Source organism: Bombus pascuorum, chromosome 5 (assembly GCF_905332965.1).
Source record: "Bombus pascuorum chromosome 5, iyBomPasc1.1, whole genome shotgun sequence".
Taxonomy (NCBI): domain Eukaryota; kingdom Metazoa; phylum Arthropoda; class Insecta; order Hymenoptera; family Apidae; genus Bombus; species Bombus pascuorum.
In genome coordinates, this window is record NC_083492.1 from 5,573,000 (window position 1) to 5,599,298 (window position 26,299).

At 27.6% G+C, this 26,299-nt stretch overlaps 6 protein-coding genes across 9 annotated transcripts in view; 4 read left to right on the plus strand and 2 right to left on the minus strand.

Moving 5' to 3' along the window:
* LOC132906802 (probable methyltransferase-like protein 25) overlaps positions 1-5,424 on the plus strand; it is a 12,626-nt gene extending 7,202 nt beyond the window's left edge. Inside the window, exons 1-5 of one of the 2 annotated variants that reach the window (XM_060959325.1) lie at positions 3,506-3,818; positions 3,920-4,138; positions 4,230-4,812; positions 4,880-5,014; positions 5,148-5,424. In XM_060959325.1, the coding sequence (XP_060815308.1) occupies positions 3,624-3,818; positions 3,920-4,138; positions 4,230-4,812; positions 4,880-5,014; positions 5,148-5,395 (1,380 nt within the window). In that variant the 5' untranslated portion in view covers positions 3,506-3,623 and the 3' untranslated portion in view covers positions 5,396-5,424. Of the gene's footprint in view, positions 1-3,505; positions 3,819-3,919; positions 4,139-4,229; positions 4,813-4,879; positions 5,015-5,147 lie in introns of those variants that run through there. The other variant, XM_060959326.1, reaches the window with a different exon arrangement.
* Positions 143-3,343, plus strand: LOC132906798 (presequence protease, mitochondrial). Its single transcript, XM_060959317.1, has one exon. It carries the CDS (start codon positions 162-164, stop codon positions 3,270-3,272), a length of 3,111 nt encoding a protein of 1,036 aa, XP_060815300.1. The 5' UTR covers positions 143-161; the 3' UTR covers positions 3,273-3,343.
* Positions 5,400-24,151, minus strand: LOC132906804 (mediator of RNA polymerase II transcription subunit 8). 2 transcript variants are annotated; one of them, XM_060959329.1, is made up of 7 exons: positions 24,142-24,151; positions 7,608-7,637; positions 7,341-7,512; positions 7,011-7,256; positions 6,059-6,229; positions 5,780-5,897; positions 5,400-5,696 (listed from the first exon to the last, which is right to left on the minus strand). In XM_060959329.1, exons 3-7 carry the CDS (start codon positions 7,503-7,505, stop codon positions 5,620-5,622), a joined length of 777 nt encoding a protein of 258 aa, XP_060815312.1. In that variant the 5' UTR covers positions 7,506-7,512; positions 7,608-7,637; positions 24,142-24,151; the 3' UTR covers positions 5,400-5,619. The 2 variants fall into 2 exon arrangements, with proteins under 2 accessions (XP_060815312.1, XP_060815311.1); XM_060959328.1 differs by lacking the exon at positions 24,142-24,151 and having other exon boundaries at positions 7,608-7,778.
* Positions 9,004-11,067, minus strand: LOC132907099 (uncharacterized). The gene is made up of 6 exons (XM_060959856.1): positions 11,016-11,067; positions 10,374-10,379; positions 10,186-10,265; positions 9,966-10,082; positions 9,623-9,873; positions 9,004-9,546 (listed from the first exon to the last, which is right to left on the minus strand). Exons 1-6 carry the CDS (start codon positions 11,065-11,067, stop codon positions 9,105-9,107), a joined length of 948 nt encoding a protein of 315 aa, XP_060815839.1. The 3' UTR covers positions 9,004-9,104.
* Positions 10,985-19,292, plus strand: LOC132906795 (tuberin). Its single transcript, XM_060959315.1, has 29 exons — positions 10,985-11,252; positions 11,491-11,627; positions 11,742-11,935; positions 12,012-12,215; positions 12,300-12,474; positions 12,573-12,773; positions 12,850-12,991; positions 13,060-13,208; positions 13,286-13,458; positions 13,521-13,689; positions 13,770-13,991; positions 14,129-14,390; positions 14,477-14,595; positions 14,658-14,822; positions 14,910-15,075; positions 15,152-15,348; positions 15,435-15,551; positions 15,629-15,804; positions 15,886-16,099; positions 16,193-16,624; positions 16,692-16,863; positions 16,948-17,149; positions 17,255-17,435; positions 17,551-17,733; positions 17,807-17,985; positions 18,071-18,419; positions 18,490-18,630; positions 18,697-18,867; positions 19,050-19,292. Exons 1-29 carry the CDS (start codon positions 11,174-11,176, stop codon positions 19,254-19,256), a joined length of 5,478 nt encoding a protein of 1,825 aa, XP_060815298.1. The 5' UTR covers positions 10,985-11,173; the 3' UTR covers positions 19,257-19,292.
* On the plus strand, positions 20,063-25,893 carry LOC132906808 (calcium channel flower). 2 transcript variants are annotated; one of them, XM_060959337.1, is made up of 6 exons: positions 20,069-20,258; positions 20,344-20,464; positions 20,789-20,996; positions 21,234-21,341; positions 21,869-22,028; positions 22,837-22,973. In XM_060959337.1, the coding sequence occupies exons 1-5, from the start codon at positions 20,256-20,258 to the stop codon at positions 21,990-21,992; spliced, it is 564 nt and encodes a 187-aa protein (XP_060815320.1). In that variant the 5' UTR covers positions 20,069-20,255; the 3' UTR covers positions 21,993-22,028; positions 22,837-22,973. The 2 variants fall into 2 exon arrangements, with proteins under 2 accessions (XP_060815319.1, XP_060815320.1); XM_060959336.1 differs by lacking the exon at positions 21,869-22,028 and having other exon boundaries at positions 20,063-20,258; positions 22,837-25,893.
* Positions 25,894-26,299: the final 406 nt, after the last annotated feature.

Consider the following 26,299-nt stretch of genomic DNA (forward strand, 5'->3'; position numbering starts at 1 on the left):
TAAATTTTCCATGTAATCATTATTAAAAATTACTAATTACTAATTTTGGTGAGTGATATTGTATAAAATGATATTTTGTTTTAAGATCTTTCACTATATGTTATTCAAATGGCATAAGGTAATAGTGATTAACCTTTTACAGATTGAAGTGTTACAGAATCATGTTGAAGATGTTGAGTTTGTCACAAAATTCTTATTTACGTAAATTTGGATTTAAATACTATTTGAAATATCGCAATTTCCATTCAAAAAGAAACGTAGCATTTAGTGCTACAAAATATGATAGAAATGTAACAGAAAGTGATGTTAATAAATTAAAAAATGGACAAATTATTCATGGTTTTATAATAGATGAAATTGCAAAAATAGATGAAGTATATCTAACTGCAGTGAGATTAACTCATTTGGGAACAGGGGCACAGTATTTACATTTAGCCAGAGATGACAGTAATAATGTATTTTCAGTTGGATTTCGTACAACTCCAAAAGATTCTACGGGTTTGCCTCATATCCTAGAACATACTACTCTCTGTGGTAGTGAAAGATATCCATGTAGAGACCCATTTTTCAAAATGTTACGGAGATCATTGGCTACATTTATGAATGCTATGACAGGACCTGATTATACCATATATCCATTTTCTACACAAAATTTGAAAGATTATCGAAATTTACAGTCAGTGTATCTGGATTCTGTATTTAAACCAAATTTAAGAGAACTTGATTTTAAACAGGAAGGATGGAGATTAGAACATGCAGATATTAATGACAAAAATTCCCCTATTATTTTTAAAGGCGTAGTTTTTAATGAGATGAAAGGTGTCTTCAATGAAAATCAAACAATATTAGCTGAAAAATTACTAAATCTTATTTTACCTAGTCACACGTATTCAGTAATTTCTGGTGGAGATCCTCTTGTTATTCCTACTTTAAGATATGTTGATCTACTCAATTTCCATCAAATGTATTATCATCCTTCTAACTCTCGATTCTATTCCTATGGCAATTTTCCTTTAGAAGATCATTTAAAATTTATCAATGATAGATACCTCTTTCTAATGGATAAGATAGATACATCTATGTCGGAAGTTCCTTCAGAAAAACGGTGGAACAATCCAAAGAAAGAACATATTACATGTAAACCAAATCCAATGGCTCCAGATCCTAGTCGACAAGGTAGCATAGCTATTGCTTATTTGTGCAATGATATCACTGATATACAAAAGAATTTTGAAATAAGAATTTTATCTCAACTACTGTTAAGAGGTCCAAATTCAGCATTTTTTAAGGCCTTAGTAGAATCAAAACTGGGAACTGCTTTTGGCCCAATGACAGGTTTTTCTTCCCACTCTAAAGATACCATACTTGCTGTCAGTTTGCTTGATGTTAAACCAGAAGATTTTGAAAAAGTAGATAAGACTTTTAATGAAACTGTACAGAAAGTTTTTAAAGAAGGTTTTATGGAAGATCATGTTGAGGCTGTCCTACATAGTATTGAGCTTCAAATAAAACATCAAACTTCCAATTTTGGATTGCAATTACTTTTTGGCTTAACACCATTATGGAATCACAATGGTGATCTTATACAATCACTAAGAATCAATAAAGCAATTAGAAAATTTAGAGAAAGAATAAAGAACAATCCTAAATATCTTCAAGAATTAGTGAAAGCATATCTAATGGATAATAACCATAGATTGACATTAACAATGCTGCCATATGAGAAATATGATCATGAAAAAAGAGCTGCTGAACATGAATTGTTAGAATCTAAATTAAAACAACTTTCCAAAGAAGAGTTAGATCAAATTTATATAGATGGAAAAATTCTTCTTGAAGAACAAAAGAAAGAAGAAGATGTAAATGTACTTCCTACTTTAGAAATAAAAGATATAAAAAAAGATGTAGAACGATATAAATTGGAGGACATGAAGATAGTTGGTGTTCCTTTACAAGTTGCTACTGAACCAACAAATGGTGTTTGTTATTATCAAGGAATTCTTGGTACACAAGATTTATCACAGGAATTAAAGCCATTGTTGCCACTTTTCAATAATATTATTTCAAAAATGGGTACAAAAAATTATGATTATAGAAATTTTGATCAAATGATACGATTGAAGACTGGAGGTTTAAATTTTATGAATCACATTGTAGAGCATAAAAATAGCTTATTGCAATATGAAGAAGGAATATTAATAGAATCTTATTGTCTAGATCGTAATGTAAATGATATGTGGAAATTATGGTTAGAATTGTTCAATAATGTCCAATTATCTGATATTGAGAGATTTACAACACTAGTTAAAATTAATGCTGCAGATTTGATTAATGGTATTGCGAATTTAGGGCACACTTATGCAATGAGTAGTGCAGCCAGTTTGGTCTCACCAGTCACTAAATTCAAGGAAACTCTATCAGGATTACAATATGTCTCAAACATGAAAAAAATAGCACAAATGTCAGATTTAAACCCTGTTTTAAGACAAATGCAAGAAATATCTGATTATATTTTAAATAAACAACATCTGAGATCAGCAATAAATTTATGTACAAATAACAAAGACATAATATTAGAAAGTATCAGTGAATTTTATAGTTCATTGAAAGGTACACCACAAAACACATATACTTTTACACATAGCCAAAATATTGAAATGGAAGATAGTGCTATCCATTATGTATTACCATATGCTGTAAATTATACAGCTAAAGCAATTTTTACTGTACCATATACAAATCCCGACTTCGCATCATTACGAGTACTTTCTAAATTGATCACATCACTTTACTTACATCCAGAAATTCGTGAAAAAGGTGGAGCTTATGGAGGTGGTGCTACATTGTCATCAGATGGAATATTCGCATTTTATTCTTACAGAGATCCTAATTCTACTCGTACTTTAGACTTATTTGAAAAAGTTTATGAATTCTTATTGAAGCATCCATTATCCCAAAGTGATATTGACGAAGCAAAATTAGGAATATTTCAACATCTTGATGCGCCAGTTTCCCCAAGTAATCGTGGAATGATTAAATTTAGATATAACATAACGGATGATGATATTCAAGAACAAAGAAACAGATTGAAAGCTGTAACTAAAGACCAACTTATGCACGTTGTTACTAAATATTTACAACCTGATCAGAAACATATTAGAGTAGGACGTGCGTTGATTGGACCAGTTAATCACGATTTATTAAATAGGCATTCAGAAAATTGGAGGGTTCAAAATCAAGAAGAAGAAATTCGAGCAAGAGCAGTCAAATGAATATTTTATGTTAAAGTAAATATTATCTATTAATTATGTAAAACTACTAATTATATTAATTTTGAATATTATTATCATATATGAGCTATTTATTAAAATAAGTATCATTTATGCATATTCATACACATACACTTATATAGGACAATTTATATAGTTACCATGAAATGTATTGCAATTCGTTGTAAAATGTTTATGTAATAAATGTAATAAAAATTATACTATCATATATATGTACTCATATATATACGATATAGATACAATTATAAAATATAATTATAGTTACAGGGTAATATTAAAACTTAAAATATATATATATATATATATTTCTTTACATATATTTTTTATATATAGATGGCATGTATTGCAAATATGTATTTTTTGGATGCATTGAACTTATTTCTTGACACACAGTGGCTTTATAATACTCCAGTTACTGATTTGTTAACTGAAGGAGTACTTGATTTTTTTCCAAAAGAATGGCTGCATGCTTTGCAAATTTTGAAAAATGAAGAACTTAATGATTTTGTTGTAAAAAAAATAACAAAGGTTGGTAAGTGATTAACAGTAAAATAACAAAACAAACAGTAAAATATAAAATATACAAATATGTTGATATAATATCACAAATACATTATTTAATTTTTTAGCCAGAATGGTCAAAAACCTTAATAGCTTTTGTTGAAAAGTGTAAATATATTGATCAATTACCAACTATAAACACTGTATTATCAACAACATTACCAAAGGACTTCCAAATAGGTCTTAATTGCAAAAAACAACATGAAATAATGCATTTGGCACATCTGGTACATATGCAATGTGCACCTCTAAATATTAAAGTTATTATTGATCTTGGTGCGGGTTTGGTAAGAAATCCATATTTATGTAATGCTATTCAGAAAAAATAAAATTTGTATTTCTTTTCTAAAAAATGTTTATACCGTGCTTTCATTCCAGGGATATATTTGCCAATTATTATATCATTTATATGGCTATAAAGTTTTGGGATTAGAAAAAAGTCAAGTAAACATAGATAATGCTCGAAAGAGACAACTAAAAAGGTTTCCTGATTCATTAATGCATGTTAAATATAATTGTTGTGATTTAAAATGTAATTCTGTTGAGACAATAGAAACTATTTTAAGTAATGAGTTTCAAGAAAAGTCAAATGTTTGTTTGATTGGTTTACATGCTTGTGGAGATCTTAGCATATATGCATCAAAAATATTTCGTGATATGACAGCAGCACATGTTTTTATTATGGTTCCTTGCTGTTATCATAAGCTTTCGATATCAAAAAGAATAAAAATTAATGTATCAACTGAAAAACAATATTTTAACAATTTCCCTTTATCTAATTGTCTTAAAACTATAATTAATAATACTGATTTTGACATTGGTTCCTTCTTGAGGCAACCCTTTTTACGACTAGCATGCCAAGAACCAGCAGACAGATGGAATAATATGTCTATTGAAACACACAATGAACATTCCTTTTATGTTCTTGCAAGGGCTGTCCTTCAATTATATGCATCTAAAAGTATGTGTCAATTTTTTATTTCAAGTACTATTTACTTAAAATTAATGTAAAATATGAAATGTTTTAGATGGATTTTCCCTTAAGAAACGTAAACAAAAAGGAACAAGGAAATCTCAATGTTGCGACTTCAAAACTTATGTTAGAGATTCATTAACTAGATACATTTTACAACCACAGGAAGAAGAAGCATTAAAAGAACAAGGTGATATTCTATTAATTTGTCACATTCTAAAAGCTTTCTGCTCTTTTTATGACTCTTTTGGTATATTATATGCTACAAAAATACATTTTCACAAAACTATAATGAACGATTAAGAGGTTATTTCGGTTTTTAGATGTACAACTTGATCTTGATATACATGAAAAAAACATCATAGAACTATGGGAAAATCACTGTGATAAATTAAAAATTGTAGAAACATATACTGGTTTACAACTAATGTTGCAAGCATCGGCAGAATCATTTGTTTTACAAGATCGATTATGTTGGATGGAAGAACAAGGATTAGAAGCAAAAATTATTCCTGTAATGAATAAATACTTATCCCCACGAGCATATGCAATTGTATCACAAAAGAAATAATAAGTTTTATAAATTAGCAGTTTTATAAATCGTATTTTGCTATATAATTATAAATTGATCTACAAGTATTATATCTAACTACATCAAATATTTTATCTACATTTTTCTAGGACAATAAGTAATTATTTGACTGGTTATGTATTAGAAGATAATAAATTATAGTAGAAATAATTTATAATTTGAAAAATATACTAAGATTAATATGTTAAATAATAAATTATATTTTATCTGTATGGATGAATTTGTGATGCTGCTTTAATATTAGTTTTGATTGCACTTGGAGCTTTACTCATTTGTCCCACTACAAACACAAAATATATTTGTTAATATTGTGAATATAAACATTAATGTTATAATTAATCAAATTAGAGTGGATTTACTTACTAGATGGATTTCCTAAAGATCCTTGTCCTGGAGCTTGTTGTTGATTTCCAGGCCTACCTACCATCATCCCACTTGGCACAGAATTTACACCAGATTGAACCATTTGCACAGAATCAGACTAGAAGATAAAAGTGCAAAATATAGGACAAAATTATTCCAGATTTAATCTCATTGGTCATAACAATTTTTTAGAACATTCACTTAAGATCACTGATCACCTTATATGAGATTTGTGTCATAGCTAAAGTATTAAAAATATTAACTTAAAAAGAAATTTACCTTTAAACCTTTACCCATACCTACAGCTGCTACAAGAGCATGAGTGTCTGCAGTACTACTTGTCTGGGCTTGAGTTGCTCTAGATCCAGCTTCACTTTCCCATTCCTCACGTGCCTTATTTGCTATATCCCATACATGATTAATGACTTTTGTGTACTGAGCCACTTGTTTCTGAAAATTATAAAATACATACATATTTTAAAAGAAAAATAACATTTAGTGTTCCACTCGCTAAATGGACCTACTATGAAATTTATAGTATTTTTAGACAATTAGAGGAAAATTAACTTTTGTATATCAAAATTAAAATGTTTAAATTGTATATGAATTTATACATATTAACATATAATTATATTCTATGTAGTTGTATTAATATCAAATTAAATAAATACGCAATCTACTATAAATTTACAATAATATTTTTTAAACATAAAAGTTAAGATTTCCTCTAACAGTTTAATATTAATAAAAAAGCATGTGTTGCTGCAATGTAAATAAATTATAAAATAATTTGTAATTTAAAATTGTACTGAAAAATATGACAATTTAAAGTGTTATCATAGGTAACTAAATACAAAACATGTTAAAATATATAAAAGATATTTTATGTCTTCCAAATTTGAAAATTATTATATGTGTAATTTGTAACTATTTTAATTTCAGTCCAAAGCGAATGGAACTAATAAAAGCTGAAAGCTAGCTGATAGTAGCTTACATTGCAGTCCTAGTTGATGTTTAGTTAGCAGATTAAAAGAGAAATAGAACATCTTATATTATCTTTAGACTTTTACAATAAGACAATAGAGATATAATTTTATCTCTGCCTTAAAGTACTTTCAAGATTTAAACTCATTAAATCTTCTAATTATTAACAGGAAGTAAAATTTATATAAATATTCATAGTTAATTTCTAAAAAAATGTAATATGTAAATAAGAAATAGTTTTTCTTACATGTGATGTTTCATAATTTAAATTCGCAGCTTTTGTTTCAAGCTGCAACATTTTCTGTTCAGCTTGAGGTTCTACTTTAGTTCGTAGATAATCTGGTACTAAATCATGAGCAAATGTGGGAATTCTACCTTCGGTTAAACGAAGCAATTCTTCATCTTTTTCTGGACTTAATCTTAATGGTAAAACTGTCAAGTTCCTTAAATTTGGTGCTTTATCATGTCCAAGAATTTTTGAGAGACTGGTTAGCTATAAAAACAACTTGTTTTAAATTAAATCATTTAAATTAAGCAAAACTGGTTTTATTTAAAAGTTTCAACTACATTAACTTACATGTCCTGAAATAAGTGCAAAATTGTCCAGAAAATTGGGCCAATTCAATGTTTCATATTCGTGTTCCAATTTAAATATCATTGCAGCAATTGCAGTCTTTAAATCATTTACTCTCATAATAATAGCCTCCAAAGCGGAATCCAGTTGCTTTTCTTCTCTTTGCATTTTCAATCTTGTTAAAATATAAATAAAAACATATTGTAATATTTTTACATGCATTGTTATTCATCAATATTATATTTATTTTATTAAAAATAGCATACTTACTATTAGACGTATAATAATCCAACAAAATTCAGTCTAATATTATCACAGCATAAACATTCGTACACAGCTTGTACATGATCGTGCTCGTACCTGTGATCATGATGGATATTAATCATGAACATAGTAATACACGAAATATAAATTTTCACTTTAGGCGCAATGGAGGGGGGGGCATTTTCTGGGAGCAAATCACATCGGTGATTGGCTCTAGCATAATTGCGCGAAATTTCAAAATAAGATCTCTGATTTGTTTACAATTATAGATGTAATTTTTCAGTATTATTATGAAACTGAGGAAATAAATCCGTTAATCTGTTACGGCAATTACACTGATTTACTTTTATTTGATGAAAATAAAATTACGCTTGCGCGATCACAACCAATCATCAATGCGGCCTCAAAGTACCACATGACCAAAATTCCTGCTTCCCGGAAACGACTTCACTTCTCTTAGTTACTGTTCCGACGTTCTGAACATGGCCCTGAATTCCAATATTCCTATGTCGATGGTTATGGTGGAATGTGCAAATAAAGTCTATTAGACTACTTAATATTTTTCTAAATGAATTAATCAAAATATATTATAGTAAATAATAATAATATACAAATTTGAAAAAAATTTGATGTTGTACTTCTATTTGAAGTATTTTCATTATTTTTAAGTAAATAATTTTAAATAAATAAATTATATATATATATATATATATATAAAGTAAGATATATATACATATAAAGCAAGAGTGAAATTGCAGAAAGGCTACCTCTTCTCGGATTTCGATGATTTTTGATATGTGTAGAGATCAATATTTAGAAGAACTTTTTCCTATACGTATAACACAATGAAGGACCAATTATAAGCAGTATTTACTGTAGTGGTATCGATTGTTTTCTGCGAATAACTCGGAAGCTAAGATTAACCATCAATTAAATGTATAAGAAAAAATTGTTCAAAATGTTGAGTTTTGCAACGTATACAAAAATCATTGAGATCGGGAGGAGGTAACTTCTCTGGAGTTTTAACAAAGCAAGTTTGTTTTGCTTTCTGACAAGTTTTACTTTTAAAGATGGATAAGGAATTATACAAATTTGTAGGTGCATAAAAAAATCAAAATTACTAATACAAAGTAAATACAAATGAGCAGTAAGAGTAACTCATATGAAAAGTTACAGAAAGGAAGATTTTTAAATTCAATCACGAGCATCAAAATCGCTTTAAAAAACAGTATTATAATCTTATATACATAAGAGAAAAAATTTTTTATTTAGTATTTATCCAGATCAAAATACTTGATAAATACCAAATAACTTTTCACATTATCCTAAGGATAATACTGTGGCATGTTTCTAAGTTTAAACATAATTATTATTTTTAAAATTCATAAAAATCATTAAAGCATTATTTATTTTTGACTGCAATAAATTTATTTATAGAAAATATTTATGATCTTTCATTACAACATTTTTATTATTTTGATGAATTATTGAATAATTGAATAATCAATTTTGAGTGTCACTGTTGGGATTTGCTACTTGTCTTTTAAGCATTATAAAAACAAATGGTGCAATTACTTTCCAGCCAAGTTTTTTGAACATATTTTCTGATGTTGTGTTTCCTTTAACAATAAATAGTACTGTAGAAATCCCTTGTTCTGCAAACTTTTTTGAAAGCATATTTACTACTACTTTTGCATAACCTTTTCCTCTATGTTCCTCTACAGTTTGTACTATTGCTAATCCATGCCAATCATTTTGCATGCACCAAGAAACTAAAGAATCGTCTTCTTTTAAATATAGTCCTATTCCACCATTCAATTCTACCAGTGTACTTAAGTATTTTAGGGATAACTCTGGGTTTTCCACATCTCTGTGTGGCCATACAGAATGTATTAATGGAATGTTTGATTTATCCAAAGGTTTTATATAACATTCATTTGGTATCCTAAAGAAAAGCAAATAAATGATTGTATATTGGTATTATAGTGGTATACTGATAATATAATAGCAAATACAAATACCAAGTCTTTGTTTTTATACACTCTTCAGCAGGCTTAAAATAATAGTTAAATGGCAACACTAGATTTGTTTCTACATTTCTCAAATGTTTCAGATTTTCTAGTGCAGTAAGTACATTAGATATAAAACATTCATGAACTGTAACAAAGTTTACTTGTTGATTATAATCTATGACTTTGGTTTCTGTTAACACTTTATTTATGATATCACTGTTTGGATGCAGTGTAAATATTAGTACATTATATACTGAAAACTATATATATAAGTATATATTATATATAAGAAATAATATTTCTCATAATTTATTTTTACAATTATATATTCACATTTATATAAAATACTTACATTGCTTATCCCAAGGAAAGTTCCCTGTTCATCATCTCCATATGGACAATAAATTTGAATAGATATATTTGGATTCCTTTTTTTCCATACAATAGCATTTTCAATCCAGTAATAATACTATAAATAAAAAATTTTATTATAATTTACTGTGATTTATATATAAGATTTATATTAATATTAGGATATGTATTGATTATAAATTGTTTAAATTGAAACTTACATATGCAAAATGTGGCCAATTATGCTCTGTTTTTTTTTTAATAAGAGACCATTTTTCAAATGGTAAAGGTTGTAAAATATCTACAGTAGAATTTTTTGACATTGTATAATTGAAATTTCTAACCGTAAAATAAGAGCGTATAATAGCGTATAGCTATATATTTTATTATTGTTTTTCAGTGTTGCTACCTTGATCTCAACTATCTGAAACGTTATCTTTGAGTAAATAAAGGAAATGAAATTAATAATAGTCGATAATTATAGAACCATGTAATATACGATGTTACAACATTAAAAGATATATAATAAATAATAATATATATATGTACATATATCAATTATCATTCTGTATTCTATAACTTCATATCAAAATTTTAAAATCGTAATAAATCATAAAAGTATATTACGACATTTTTGTATAAAAGAGAAAGAAATTATTTCATACACTTATTACATTTATCATATTTAATATATATAATACTAAATATATTTTAACTTAAAAATTTTATTTGTATATAATATATGGTAATCTATTGTAGAATAGATTTAGATATTTAAGAGAAAGAGAGGGAAAAATTATATTTTGCTTGCAGTTTACTGTTTTAGATAAATTGAATTCGTACAAAACAATTGTATTTGACCATAAACCATTAAAATAATAGATCTACAATTTTTTATTTGGGAATTTATTTTTAATTGAATAAGTACTTGCGGGAATTAGTTATTTCTTGTAGCCCTCTAATGGCGAATATCAGAAATATGGTTTAAACATACGTTTAAACTTTATATATTGATAGTCTTCATTAGTGTTTTTTTATAGTTGCAAATTACAGCTGATTGGTGTTTGGCATTCTGGCACCCCATCTCTCTTTACACGGTGCATCTCACTGACATTTCTCTGCTCAGATTTGCTTTTGATATGCCTACTAATACTTATTACAACTCTTTCTGGATATATCCTAGTGTTTTCTTTTGGTTCGTAAAATAAAATGTCGAAAATGAACTCCAAAGATAAAGATAATAAAACATTACATGATAAATTGAAACAATTCTTCCGCATTAGCAAAGGTGATTTTATAGAGATTCAATTTTTATAATTAATTATTACATTGTATTATTGATATATTTTGATATCAAATAATGAGACACACTTTTAATGATAATAAGCTTTTATCTTGTCCTAAGTAAAATAATTTTGTAATTATAATTTATAAATTATAATTGACAAATGCAGTTTATATATTATTTACAGAATGACATTCGTATATTTTATTAGTAAACAAATCGATAATAAATTTATTTTTAGGTAATTATAAAAGTCGTGAAGATGTTACACTAACTCATGATCTTGAGAAAGAAATTAGTCCTGAAAGTCCTGTGCACCATCGTACAAAAGTAATTAAAGATTTGTGTGATGCAGTTCTTAATCAACAATGGGAAGATGTAGGTAGATTGTTTATTATAATAAATTTATAATAATATGTCTAACATTATCTATTAAATAATATTTCATAGTAATATGTTTAAAAATATTATTGATTTCTATGTTTTCATTAGAAAGCAGCTGAAAGATTATGGTATTTGGTACAAGATCTTCTTGAAAAGGATGTGCCTCGTGAGCACAGACATGTGACATTAAACTTTCTGCGATGTCTTGTTCAAGGTCAATATTCTAAATTATCTTCTCTTATGAGAGTGAAGTTCTTTATGGTTGTTAAGGAACACAATATTCCTGAAGATATTGGACCTAGGTAACTATTAAAATACAATAATTAGAAATTGTTTTATTTTATGAATATTTTAGCTAAGTTGAGGATTATTACGTAGATTGGACCTTTTACAAAGCTTAACAGAAAATGGTAAAGATATATTACACCTAGAGGAGAGAATGGGACCTTTCTTATTAGATTGGATGCCTGTTGTAACAGCAGGAGATGGAAAAAGGGGAGCTGAGTTTTTATCGCTTCTTGTTAATGTCATAAAATTTAACTCAGCATATATTGATGAAGATATTATATCAGGCCTTGTTCAGTAAATATTTTACAATTTAATATAAATAAATCAACAATTATAGTAGACATTATAAAACAAATACTTCATATTTTATATTCTTAGGTATATTTGCCATCTATGTTATTATAGCAATAGCAGTGAAGTTGTTTCTGGATGCTTAGAAGCTTTGGATGCGATTGTTTGTTACAGTAATTTACAATCTGATTCATTACAAACTTTTATCATAGCATTATGTGGAAGTGTTAATGTTGAAACATACTGTCAAATAAGTTGGAAGGTACATTATAAAATTTTATGAAGTTTAAATGATATTAATTTAAATTAAAATTATAATTTAGAAATACTTCAATCTCAAATATGTATAACTTTTTGTAGATAATGCGTAACTTATTAGGTACACATATGGGTCATTCTGCACTATATACAATGTGTCGTTTGCTACAAGATACAAATTTTCAGAGAGATGTTCGTTTACTTAGAGGTGCAGTATTTTATGTAAATATGGGTCTTTGGGGGACTCATAGAATTCCAAAACTAGAATGTACTCCTACATCAGTTTTACCTTCATTTTATCAAGTAAGTAATAAAAATCTAGTATAATGTTTATATGTTTCTATATAATTCACTATTTATTGCTTTGTTATTTTATAAGGCTTTAAAATGTAATCATCCAATTGTTATGTATGAAGTTACATTATCAATTCAAAGATTAGTAAATAAATATGGTGCTGAGTTATGGGACCCCACATGGAGTATTATTCTTGATATTATTGAAGAAGTTATTTCTCATACAGGTAAAATTAAAAACTGTGAAATTCGATGTAAATATTAGGTTTTTATTAATAATGTATTCTGTTCTTAGAAACTAGTAATCAACCTGCAACCAGACAAGTTTCAGTGAGTTTACATGAAACGATAAATAGCATTGAAAATTTATTGGATAGTAACTATTATAATGGTTGTATTCAACGATTTTATGATCTCGTTGAACGATGTAGTGATGCAAGACCAGTAATTATTATATTTTTAATGTAAATATAACACTAAATATTTTTTCTGTGCCAAAATATAAATTTAAATTTTTTTAGGAAGGTTCCATTTTGAAATTAATCGAATATCGAGCACGTACTATAGGAGCTACACATCATCTATGGCAATCCAGATTAGCAAATTTGATGGAGCGTTATTATAAAATTGAAACACGTACTAATGTTAGAATGAAAGTTCTTGATGTTTTAACAAATGTCGTTCAAGTTAATAGGTATATAAAATGACATTTTGTAAAAATTAAATAAATTTTGTAATTGTCGTTTCTTTCAATAGATCTAGATATGAAGATGAATTAATTGAGCGAATAATTGTGCCATATTTTCAACATGTGGATATGGATTCGGATATTACAATTCGTAATGGTGTTGCACATTTACTTGTTGACCTTTGTCTTGAGTGTGATACAAAAAGATGTTTAGAACTTTTAGATATACTGGAGAAGGTATATAATTTTTTTAGATATTTATTTACACAAAACATTATTTTTAATATAACATATTCAAATTAAAAATGTATGTTAAGGTAATCAACAAACCGTTCACTTCTGACACTCCAGTTACGAAAGATGTCGATATTAAAGATGTAAAGACTGCAATTGTTGGTGTGATAAAAATATTAACATCGAAAATTTATTATTTACCATCAAGTCATGCCATACGTGCTTACAAAGTTTTAGTCAATCATCTGGAGCAACATTATAAAGAACCAACTGTCTTCCATGACATTTCTACCATTCGATACTTGGTAATAAATATAAATGACATAAATGATGTAATAAATACAAAATATTTTAATCTCTAACTTTTTAGTAGTAATACGTTAACATTTTAGTGTATCTTATATTTTAGTGTATCTTATTATAAAATTATTATACATTTTAGATTTTTGAATGTTTTTTAAAAATTAGAGCGAATACGCTTTATCATCTTGGATTTCCGGATGCTCAAAATTCATCCGTGATAAAGTTCAGCCCATATCTAGTTTTAGAACATGCAACAACTGAACGAATGAATAGTGGAGGAGGTGGCAGTAGTCCTCCACCAGTTAGTCCAGCTCCATTACAGCATTTATCTTGTCAAATTACTCATATGTCATTGGCACATGCATGTAAAGCGGTTATTTCCTGTATTAAATCAGAAAAAGGTTTATATTATATATATTTTCAATTATTATATAATTATTTATTTATGAAAATTGGGAGTTGAATTTAAAATTTATTGGTTTTACAGATTGGAAGGTTTTACAACTTGTATTAAAAGAATTGCCTCAAGTAATGCAAAATAGAGCATTAATATTATCACGACATACAAATGATATTGACTTCTTTGCAACTGCACTTTGTTCCATGGTACATTATCTTATTTTCTTCCTTAAACATTCCAACAAATTTATTTTGATATATTTTTATAGGTCAGTGATAAAAGTTTGAGACTTCCAGAGTCTCTCTACAATGTTCCTCCAAAATTTACTCTTTCAGAGTTCCGCGTTCATGTTTTTCCAGTATTAGCATCATTAGCTTCATATCATGCACATCTGGAACCTAATTTGCAACAGCGTTTGATAAAGTGTTTAGAAGTAAGAAAATAAAATTCAATTCTTAAAATTAATACACTAATGCAATGTTTGTAGCTAGGCAAATTTTTAAATATTGTCACATTTTAGGTTGGTTTAACAGCAAAGTGTGCAAGTCAGTGTGTTACTAGTCTTACAACTTGTATTTTAGAAATGCGTGATGCAATGAACAAACTTCTATCTGAAGTACTTTTAAATTTATCAAAAATTTCAGCAACAGTACATATAGCTATACCAATTTTGGAATTTTTGTCTAGTAAGTATTAAAAACTTTAACAGCCAATAAGTTTAATTGTGAGATACATATGTATTTACATATCTTTTCCTCGCAGCTCTTACTAGGCTTCCAAAAGTTTTTGCAAGTTTTATTGGAGATCAATACATGTCTGTCTTTGCAATTTTATTACCATATACAAATCCTTTCAAATATGATCATTATACAGTATCTTTAGCACATCATGTAATTGCTGTATGGTTTTTGAAATGTCGACTACCATTTCGTAGAGATTTTGTTAGATTTATTACTACAGTATGTACATTATTAACATGCTATTATTAGTTTATTGTTAGCTATTGTTCTTAATAATGAAACTATGACTCTTTTTTGATATACAGGGTTTGAAGGCAAATGTAATAGTTCCCTTTGAAGAGGGACATTTAATGAAATCGGATTTTAACTTCATAAATGAAGATTCTTCAAATAGAAAACGTAGTTCAAGCTTAACAGAGCAGGTATAAAAATTAATAAAACTATATTCGTTTATTATCGTTTTTTAATCCATTATTTACTGTTATATTTTTATTTATAGGGTAGTAGGGGTAGAAGAGAGAGACCTATAATGGCTAATCGTATGATAGGAGACAATAAAGTTTCAGATTTAAAGCCTCATCAGGCTTTAATGACTTTTCATGTGGAGCTTACTGAAACTTGTATTGATCTTATGGCTCGGTATACATTTTCAACCTATTCAGCTCGACCTAAAAGGTAAATTTATAAATTTTCATGTTTTATTAATTATGAAACATATATATATATATATAAATAAGTATAACTTATCTTTATTAGACTAGCAGCTGCCGATTTTCTACTTAAAGAGGGCCAATCAATGACATGGCTACTTGGTAACAAACTTATTACCGTAACAACAAGTGGTTGTAGCAATAAAGCAATGCGAAATGGACTTTGTGATAATTGTTGGGTTGTATGTAAACCTGGTCCTCAATCTCCTGAACATTCGAAAACATCTCAATCAACTTTAAGACGAGCATCGAGTACAGAGGTATTGTTAACATGCATTATCGATATTATTTACATAATTATTTTGCCATTAGTTACAAATTGTTCTAAAATATAAAATGATAATATATAATAGACAGCAAAAGAGGACAAATTGTCTAGGCAGTCTTCTGGAGGTCATGGGAGTTCTACTGCAAACACAGCTGCAAATTCCCCAACAGAAGAATCAAAGAAAGCATCAGAAGATTTAGATTTAACAAAAAAAGACCATTCTTCAGAAAAAATGGAAAAAGATCAAGCAGAATCATCTAAATTAGAACAAATACTTAATAGTGAGAAACAAGAAGAACATGTGCTCTGCGCTTGTTGGTGTCAGGGTTGGGCTGAGATATATGTACGTAGACCTACAGGTGATATGTCTTGGATAATGAGGATTCAGAACTCAATGCAATTTGAAACAAATGTAGACTTTCCTGTGTATGATATAATGGCTTTATATAGGCCAAATCAAGATTTGTTGCAAAAGCAGCATGAATCTACATCAGAGTGTTCTGGAGATGAAGCAGAGGTAGTTTCAAAATATATTATTTAAAAATTATGTAAAAAAATGTACAATTCTTTCTCTCTTTCTATAGGACATTGCAGATAAAAGTATGGATCAAATACGGTGTGATCATAATATTATGAAATCTGTGATATCTTCTGTATCATCAGGTCCAATTGCAATACCCGGTTCACCAGCTCGACCGAGTCCTTCAAGGCAAAGTTCACGCGATAGTTTAGAGAGTTTAGAGGATGGTGAAGATGGTATGATTAAGCATTATTATACTTTAATTATCGTAATAAATAAATAATAAAATGGGTATATTAAAAAGTAAAAATTATTGGTAGATTTACGTCGTTCTCGAAATCCCGTACGCAGATCAAATTCTAGTCCTGAAATGAGTGCTAATTGGAAGAATCCATTCTTGAATAAAGAGAAACTAAACAATTTTCAACAAGTAGATCGAGATCTTCCATCTACAGATATAGAAGTCAAACTTGATGCCGAACTAAAAAAACCTGCAAAAACTACATATGCAAAAGATATGAGGTATTATTTATTTAACAAATAATATTATATTCTATTATTTTAATAGATTTTAATAATAATTTTCATTAGCTTTGTAAATATAATAATAAAGATATATTTATACAGAGTTAGTTGTGAAGCTATACCAGAAGAGATGTTTGGCATGGGTACAACACCTCCATCAGAAAATGCATCAGATCATCCAACTGCATTACGATCTCAACGTTCTTATCCAGGCGCAACACAAGTCACTCAAATTATTACGACTACTAGCAATACTGTTCCTCCATCACCTACTACCATACAGGTATAGTATTACTTTTTTAGCCTCTCGGGCATGAAAAGCGACTTCCAGTTTATTTATTCAAATAAATAAAATTTGCAATATGTCAATTACAAAAACCTTTTGTCTATTTTTACAGGTTCAAGGAAACTTTTTGGGAGTACAGGGACGTGCAACACAAATTCAGTCGTCTGTTGCAAAGCCTCCACAATCACCTACACAAATTTATCCTCGTTTATCTAGTCTTGACTCTGGTCAAAAACAAATGCCATTAGGATCAGATAGTAAACCACCTATTGGACGCAATCATTTAGCTGATAAGGTATCATTGATTATATTTATTCTTAAATACTCTGTTTTAAAAGGAAAATACATATACACATATCTGTTTGTAGCAAAAAGATGAGAAACCTGATCCTTCTATGTTACCTCCTTTGCCATTACCTTTTCGTGATAGAGGTCATACAATTTCTGTAATGAGCCCTGTAAAAAAGTCCCGTGGAGAATGGGATAATATTCGTAGAGGAAACTCGCCACGAGTAAAAGAAACACCTAAAACTAGTATCAATCCGAGGTAATGATACAATGCTTTTAAATAAAAATATTCGGTAATTATTTTTGTTCTAATATAAAATTTATATTTAAATTATAAATTACAGTTTTGTGTTTTTGCAACTGTATCATACAGCACATTTTGGTTCGCCTTCAGAAAAACCTTTATTGGTTCCACAGACAACGGCTGTACAAAGAGCAGTGACAAATTTAGATAGAATACAACCATATGAAACCCATAAAATTGGGGTTCTTTATGTTGGTCCAGGGCAAGCTTCTAATGAAACTGAAATTTTAGCTAATCAACATGGATCACTTCGATATACAGAATTTTTACAACGATTAGGAACGTTAGTCCGATTGAAGGACGTTGATGAAAGTGTGTTTTTGGGAGGTTTAGATCGTAATGGTGAAAACGGAAACTTTGCATATATTTGGCAAGACGATGTTACACAGGTCGAAATAAATTTCTATAATTTTTGTTATTTTATATTTTTGATAATATAATTTTACATAATTTTATCAGGTGGCATTTCATGTTGCTACGTTGATGCCAACAAAATTAAGTGATCCGAAATGTACATCTAAAAAACAACATATTGGAAATAACTATGTTACCGTTGTTTATAATGAATCTGGAGAACCATATAATATACAAACTGTAAAGGTATGTTTTATTATAGTATCTCATGGTAAAGTATGATATGTACTAATATTTGTGTTGCTATTTTAGGGACAGTTCAATTATGCATGTGTTGTAATTCAGCCCTTAGATCACGGTACTAATCAAGTTACAGTTCAAGTAAAAGAAGAATTAGTTAAACATATTCGACACAGTGAACCAAAAATTATTTCTGATCAAAATTTAGCTATTTTATCTCGACAGTTAGCCCTTCATGCCAATGTAAGTTTTATAAAAAATATATCTAATTGTAATTATATTGCACTATTCGTATACTATTCAGTGTTTTTCCGATATATAAAAAAAAATTAAATCAACATTAGTTTCATACCATATTTGTTTTATTATAGCTTTGTCTTAAATTATATTACAATGAAATTTATAGTTTCTCTTGTCTGTTCTAGCTTGCTTCAATGGTTTCATCATCATTAGAACAAAATAGTCACAATCCATATGCTTCTAATTGGTTAGAGCGTTTACGACATATTAAACGACTTAGGAATCGTGTGTTGCAAGAAACAAACAATAATCCAGATAGAACAACTGATGATTTATCACCAAGATCGAACAAACGTATTTATATGGATGATTTTACTGAATATACAACATGATTTGATTTTAATAAAGAAGTTATTTAATAATTGTAATTAATATGATTCATGTTTGTTAATGCGATAATTAAGTATTCTTTCTGTAAACTACAAAGAAGATAATTATTCTAAGTACAAATATTTCTCATTATATTTTATATTGAAATTTCAGTTAATTCGTTAATATAAATTTTTAATTTTGTGATAAATAAAAGAATGAGTATGTAATATTATTCTAATATAATTATGTATTGTTATTTTAATATTCAATATAAAATAATACTATCTATTTAATGTATTTCGTTCTTTAAGATTGTAAATAAATTCGACGAAATCGGTTTCAAACAAGTCGTTAGGAAAAATTTACAATTTTAGAAAATGCATTTATATTAATAAAAATGAATTTTATATTTAAAAATAATAAAAATATCCGCTTGATATTATGAATATTTATTTCATACTGATTGGTAGAAATTTGCTGTAGAGGTTATATTTTATTTTGTAAGTTGGTAATACAAACAGCGCTTAACCCACGATCATATAAACAGGTCTCTCGATATGCATGCACCATACCCCAAACCTAGGGAATATTCTAAAATTGAGTCATGAAAAATCAACATGGAAGACAGGAAGATTCTCATTCTATGCATGTGTGATATGCCATAAATGTCTCAAATAGGGACAGAGATACTCTATTCATTTCTGTCTATCTCGCAGAACGAGAACTTTGTTGTATTCCATATTGACTTTTCACAACTCAAAAGAGGGGTGGTTTTCCCTAGTGAGTGTCTAGACAGGATCGTAGTTCAGACTCTAGACCTGTTTATATGACCGTCGCAGCTTAACTATAAAGAAGTTCACGTGAGAACTACGTACAAAATCGTTGACAGATATAAGCGCCTCTGCCCACATAATTAAGAAACTCACTGGTCGATTTTCCGTACATCAACATCCTTATAGTGCTGTCAGTCTCGTTTGGCTCTGTCAGCTGGTGAAGAAGGGGAGACTGGAACGATAAAAATGGTAAATGTATTTTCAATTACTGAAACTACAATTATTTGGACATACGTTATGTTTTTTTTATATTGATAGTTTATTGACTTTTTAGTCGTTCGCTGAGAAAATATCGTCGATTATGCAAAGACCAGGACAGGACCCTGTTGCCAAGGACGATGTACCTTGGTGGATGAAGTATGCTGGACGAGGACTCGGCACCGTGGGTAGTATAAGTATGTTTTGTAACATAACATGTATTGTGAAATATGTATCATTATGGAATTAACTTACTGTCATTACTTACTTTTACAGCAAAATTCTTATATTTTTTAGAATTTACATAAAAAAATGTATATAATAATTCATGTTTTGTATAGACATATACAGTATTAACATACAATATGCATTTATGGTTTGTGATTTTTATATACTTACAACTAATTATATAGAACTTAAACATCTTAAATCATCTATTGTTATCACTGTAAATATTTTTATTACTTATGTTTATATTATTTACACAATAGTTATTTATGATTTTTGTGAATTTGTTATAGTTGCAATTATTCTTGGAGGATGGAATTGTTTATCAATTCTGATGGGTTCGGTAGATTGTCTAATAAGTGGTATGTGGCAAATGGTGGCTGGTTTTATAGTTGCAACAATAGAAGCACCATGTTGCTGTCTATTTATTGATTATGTACAAAACTTAAGTGATTGGGTGGAAAAGAGACCATATTGGAATAGAGCAGCTGGATATTGTATGTAAGTTTAAATTATATTTTTAATGAAATATTTAAGTTATAAATCTATATTTTTTTTCTATAATGTGTGTATAGATAATTAAATAAGAATGCATCGTAATAGAGAAAATTTTAAACCGAGTTTCTTTTATGGCTGGGAAACAGAAAATTAATTATGTTACTGTTATATTACTTTTCTTTCCTTTAATATTAATTTATATTGCTACTGTTTAGACATAATGTATTGTTTTATTTTTAGAATGGCAATTCCTTCAGTCCTCCTTTGTTTTGGAATGAGTAGCTTATTTGGCAGTGGTCTAATATTTGCGACAGGTGTAATATATGGACTAATGTCACTTGGGCGAAAGTAAGTTACATCTGTTTGATTTATTATTTTAGGAGATATATCATTCATATTGAAATTACATATACCATACAGATACACTTTTATAGGTATAAACAATTTATACTAATAAGTATATTGCTTTGTTTTAATTCTAAAAAATTTGTATAATTTTTTATACGATTATTTTATTCAGTTAAGGAAATAAATTGTATGGTGTGTTGTTATTATGTGTGCACATGTTATTTGCTTCTGGGTGAAAGACTAATTTTGTTACATTATCTCATATTTGTTTATATTTATGTTTGAATTTGTTGCTATGGTTTTTGGGTACTTTTTATAATACATAAATTAACTAACATAATTTCCATTTCATATTATGAAGTTCCATAAAGTATATATCATTCATACAAAGCAACACAAAATGTATCATTTTCCTTTTATTTAACATACATTACAAGCTATGTACTATTAAAATATAATAGTAAAGTATATAATATTTGTCGTATATAATACTTAATTTTTCGTTACTAATACACTAATCATAACAGAGGAACCAGGCCCGACCCAGCAGGAATGACGTCGGGTGTGAGTTCCCCACAGGGTACTGTACCTCCTACTACAGATCACCATACAACTCTCGTGGAAGATCCTGATGTCTGGAGGCCTACATAAATCATCAAACATTCATTGCACCACTTCTCTAACCAGGCAATAATAAATAAAATTTAATGTCATTTTTACACTGGTAGTTTTCTAGATACCACATTACATTTTTAGATTTATGGCTAGATTTTAATGTTATAATTATGATCAATGTATTTGACAATATGAGTTTAATTTATCTGATACATTACAATGAAATTGTCATTTCTGTGTGCAATGGTTTTTTCGCTAATTTACTTGAAAAAATTGAATTATTTGATTTAATAATACATATATTATTCTTATTCTATGTAAGTTAAAACTCATAAATTAATTATGCTGCAATGAAAGGCTTAAATGTGTGTATGCTTAAGCTTAAGAATATTAGTTCATAATTTTAAACAATTATTTACCTATACATAAACGTTCTTTTAATTCTACAAAAATAACACATATAGCTTTGGAAAATACATATTTAGCTTTGGATTTCTTGCATTGGAAACACATGTTTGCTTTGTTCTTATATTTTTGAGATATAGTGTATCACTTATATTAATGAGTTGCATGATATTGCTAGCTTCTTTTATCTATAATTTTATATACATTTGGATTTCAGCACATTATTTTCAATTTTAAATACCATACCCTAATACTTCTTTGTTAAATACTATTCTTTATGAATAATATAGGTTCTTGTTAGATATAGTTATAAAATGTTTAAAATAATATTGAAATTTTTGCTATAATGTAACATTTTATATTATTAAAGCGTCTTTATAGGTATGTGTTCTATAATACAAAATTTATATTTTGTATATACATATAACGACAGTAATTAAATAAAGAAATAAATTAATAATTTATGAATTTTTAGGGCACCACTTCGTGAAATGAGATCAGCAGCGACGAATATCGAGGTTCCTTCATCGAGTATGCAAGCTACACTTGTTGAAAATGCTCAACCAATGAGTTTTACCAATAGACCAGATAGTAATGTTTAAATTCACAACATTAATTGGCAAAAGAATTCATTTTCTGGTATGAATGGTGATGAATGTTGACTTGGTAAAATATTCAATAATTGAGCCTATGAATATGCATTGTTTGAAGCTATTATTTAGTCATACTAATATGCTAATATTTTATCATCTTCAATTTATGATACTGTAAATTGTTTATATTATTTGTGCTGATACATAGGTGAAGTAGTTAGGTCATTTTTTCCTTTTCATACATAATTTTTAATTTAGTTTCAGTTGTGGACTTCGATATCAATAGAACATTAGTGATATTAACACATTATTTACTAAACCATTATTACATATATAAAAGTTACATTATTTCAGTTTTTTATTTGAAATAATGCCAAAGTTAAAGACTGCTGTAGAAGTTATATTCTGATAGTATTCATAGGCTTGATTTCTTGTGCTCCTACTTGTCTATTGTGTGTCATAATGTTCATAAAGAATGAAATTGGTGAGGAAAAAATAATCTTACGTTAGTTGATTTTGGATGTAGTTATCTATTTAAATTTTACATTTTAAATTGATGAAGTGTAATATTTTGAACTAAAATAACACTTCCAAAATCAAAATATCCTAAGACTTTAAGACGAATCATTTATAAGTTATAAAAGGTGGACGAGTCATAACATGTAAGCTGTATTTTCATTTATTCATGTATTGTATACATATATATGTGGGATAAGTCATATAGTTGGAACAATCCTTCATTTGTTTACTATTTAGGATAAAAAGTTAATCTATAAATTAAGAATTGATCTAAATCCAATAATATTGCACTTCATTCTTTTCTAGAAAAACAGCATTATATATATATATATATATATATATATATATACTTTATTTTGTGAATGAAATTTGTAATATTTTGCAAAAAGATTATTTTGGATAGATTTTTCTTCAAAATTGATATTTGATTGATGCAAGAATTAATTTATATAAAAAATTAAATATTGTTCGACTTCGGTGTATTATTACATTTAACATGAAAAAGAGGAAACAAAAAGATAGATTATGTAACTTTTTTTTATTATTTTATCTTACCTTGAATGAAGAAAATGTATATGGAAATATAAGTATATGGATTACTTCGTTTATTTTTTCTGCGAAATTATTTGTACATATACATGTATACATACATACATTTGAATTTACTTGTAATCGTTTCATTCGATATTTATATTTATATATGTATGATATCTACTCCCATATGATATTCTTGAGTCCAAAACTTCCAAACATAATTTTTTGTACCTTCTATATTTTTGTAGTTAAATCCGAATGATATACGGCAGAGAATATTACTGATCAGATATACTGGTATATTTTAGTGTGTACAATGTAGTTTTTGTTCAAAATTACAAAATTGTAAATATGTAATATTCTGATTATTTCGATAATGTTTATATCAGATTTTATTCTATTCAAAATTGTTTTAATCAGAATCAGATGTATCAATGACTTCCTCATTTTTATAGGCATTTTGAACTTCTTTCCTTCTTCAATCCATATCATGTATTTTTAATCGAATAAGCATTTATTTCTTAATCGAAACTGTCAAATTACTCGACCATTATCTCTCCCTACATTCCTATTTTTTAATTAATTTATTTATTAAGTATACAAGACTCTAGAAATATTTAACCAGGTACCAACTTCTTAAATCTTTGATGATTTTAGTGTTGCGTTTGCCAAATAAATTCAGTTTAAATCCACTTCTAGACGTATGTAAATTATTGTATTTATATAGTGCGTATTATAAAGTTACTGTTTATTGTGATTTTCGTGTAGCATTTTATTGTGATTGTTTATAATTAAGCAGACTTTTAGCAATTTATGTTCATATATGATAAATAGTATACTATATCATACGCAATGTTAATTAGCATGCATTAAAAGAAATAGGAGCATATTATGTAACTTGATTATATCACATGTAGTTTCTGTACTGAATCCGAATCGAACATTTCCGACTTTCATATTTTATCATCTATGATTTATTTTAAGATTACAAAATGCTTCTTTTAAATTTAAATTACGTATTTTAAAAAATATAATAAAATCAGGGTATACTTACCTTGATAACATCATTAGTGTCAAATATTTTTATGTAATGTTTAATAGGAAAAAAAATGATATAAAGGATGTATGATATTAGTGAGAGATTAAATTAGAAGCAAATATTCGGCACTAAGTAATTTTATTTTACTTTCATTGCATAAATTTTGAAGAATATTTAGTGTTTACACAATGAGGGATGATACTTGAGCAAATTCAACATGAAGAAAATAATATAAAAAGGAAAAAAAAATGTTAAAATAAATTTTCAAATGAATGATGTATAAAATATACGATAAGTTACATAAGGCATTTCATTGTTGTTGTTGGTAGGACAGGAATATATTCATAATAATTTTCTGTCATAAGGAAATGTGTTCAAAAGTATATGTCGCATGCGTATTTGACCAACTATTATTGAGAAGGATTAAACATATATAGTAACATACGTAATTTACTATATAGGTTAGTGGATTATGAATAAATTTTAAGAGTACATACTGTCTTCGAAATATACCAAAATATACATATGTAGATATTCAACTTCCATTAAATAGAAACCCAATCGAAATATTTATAATGCTTAATGCACTATCACGATTTCAAGCCAATATGATATGTATACACGGAAGAAAATAGACTTATTTTAAACATATGTCTATTTAATTAAAAATATCCTATTATAAATATGTTTAATTTTGGAAGTAGAAATTTATAAATAAATGGTTCGGATATACACCGCTATGTATGTATTACATTAATAATTACATGAATAAATTAATAGGCTTGATTATTCGTTACATACATGTATAGTAAAATTGTCAATAAATATTAAAATTACATTAAAAGTATTATATTTGAGTAATTTTAACTAAAGTAGTAAAATTTACTATAACTAAACCTTTTAAATTTCATTCTTATAATTCTTTTCTTTCGGCAGTATTACTTATGTATTATATTTTGATTGATTACATGATTCTATTTTTAAAGTCACGTTTTTTATTTTACCGGTTTGTAAGTAAATTTTCAATCAATCATAAAGAAGGATATGACCAATAAAAGTATTCAAAAAATTTCGTAAGTTATTCGTTCTTTATACATTTTGTTCAAACGTGCGGAAATTCATATTATTTTATAAACGTACGATTAAATAAATTTTTTATTATTCAAGAGATTTAATTGATACAGTGTTTCTTTATGAAATAGATAAATGATGGTGTGAGGTAAAATTCGCACTCAATTTAGTTTAGTTAGTTT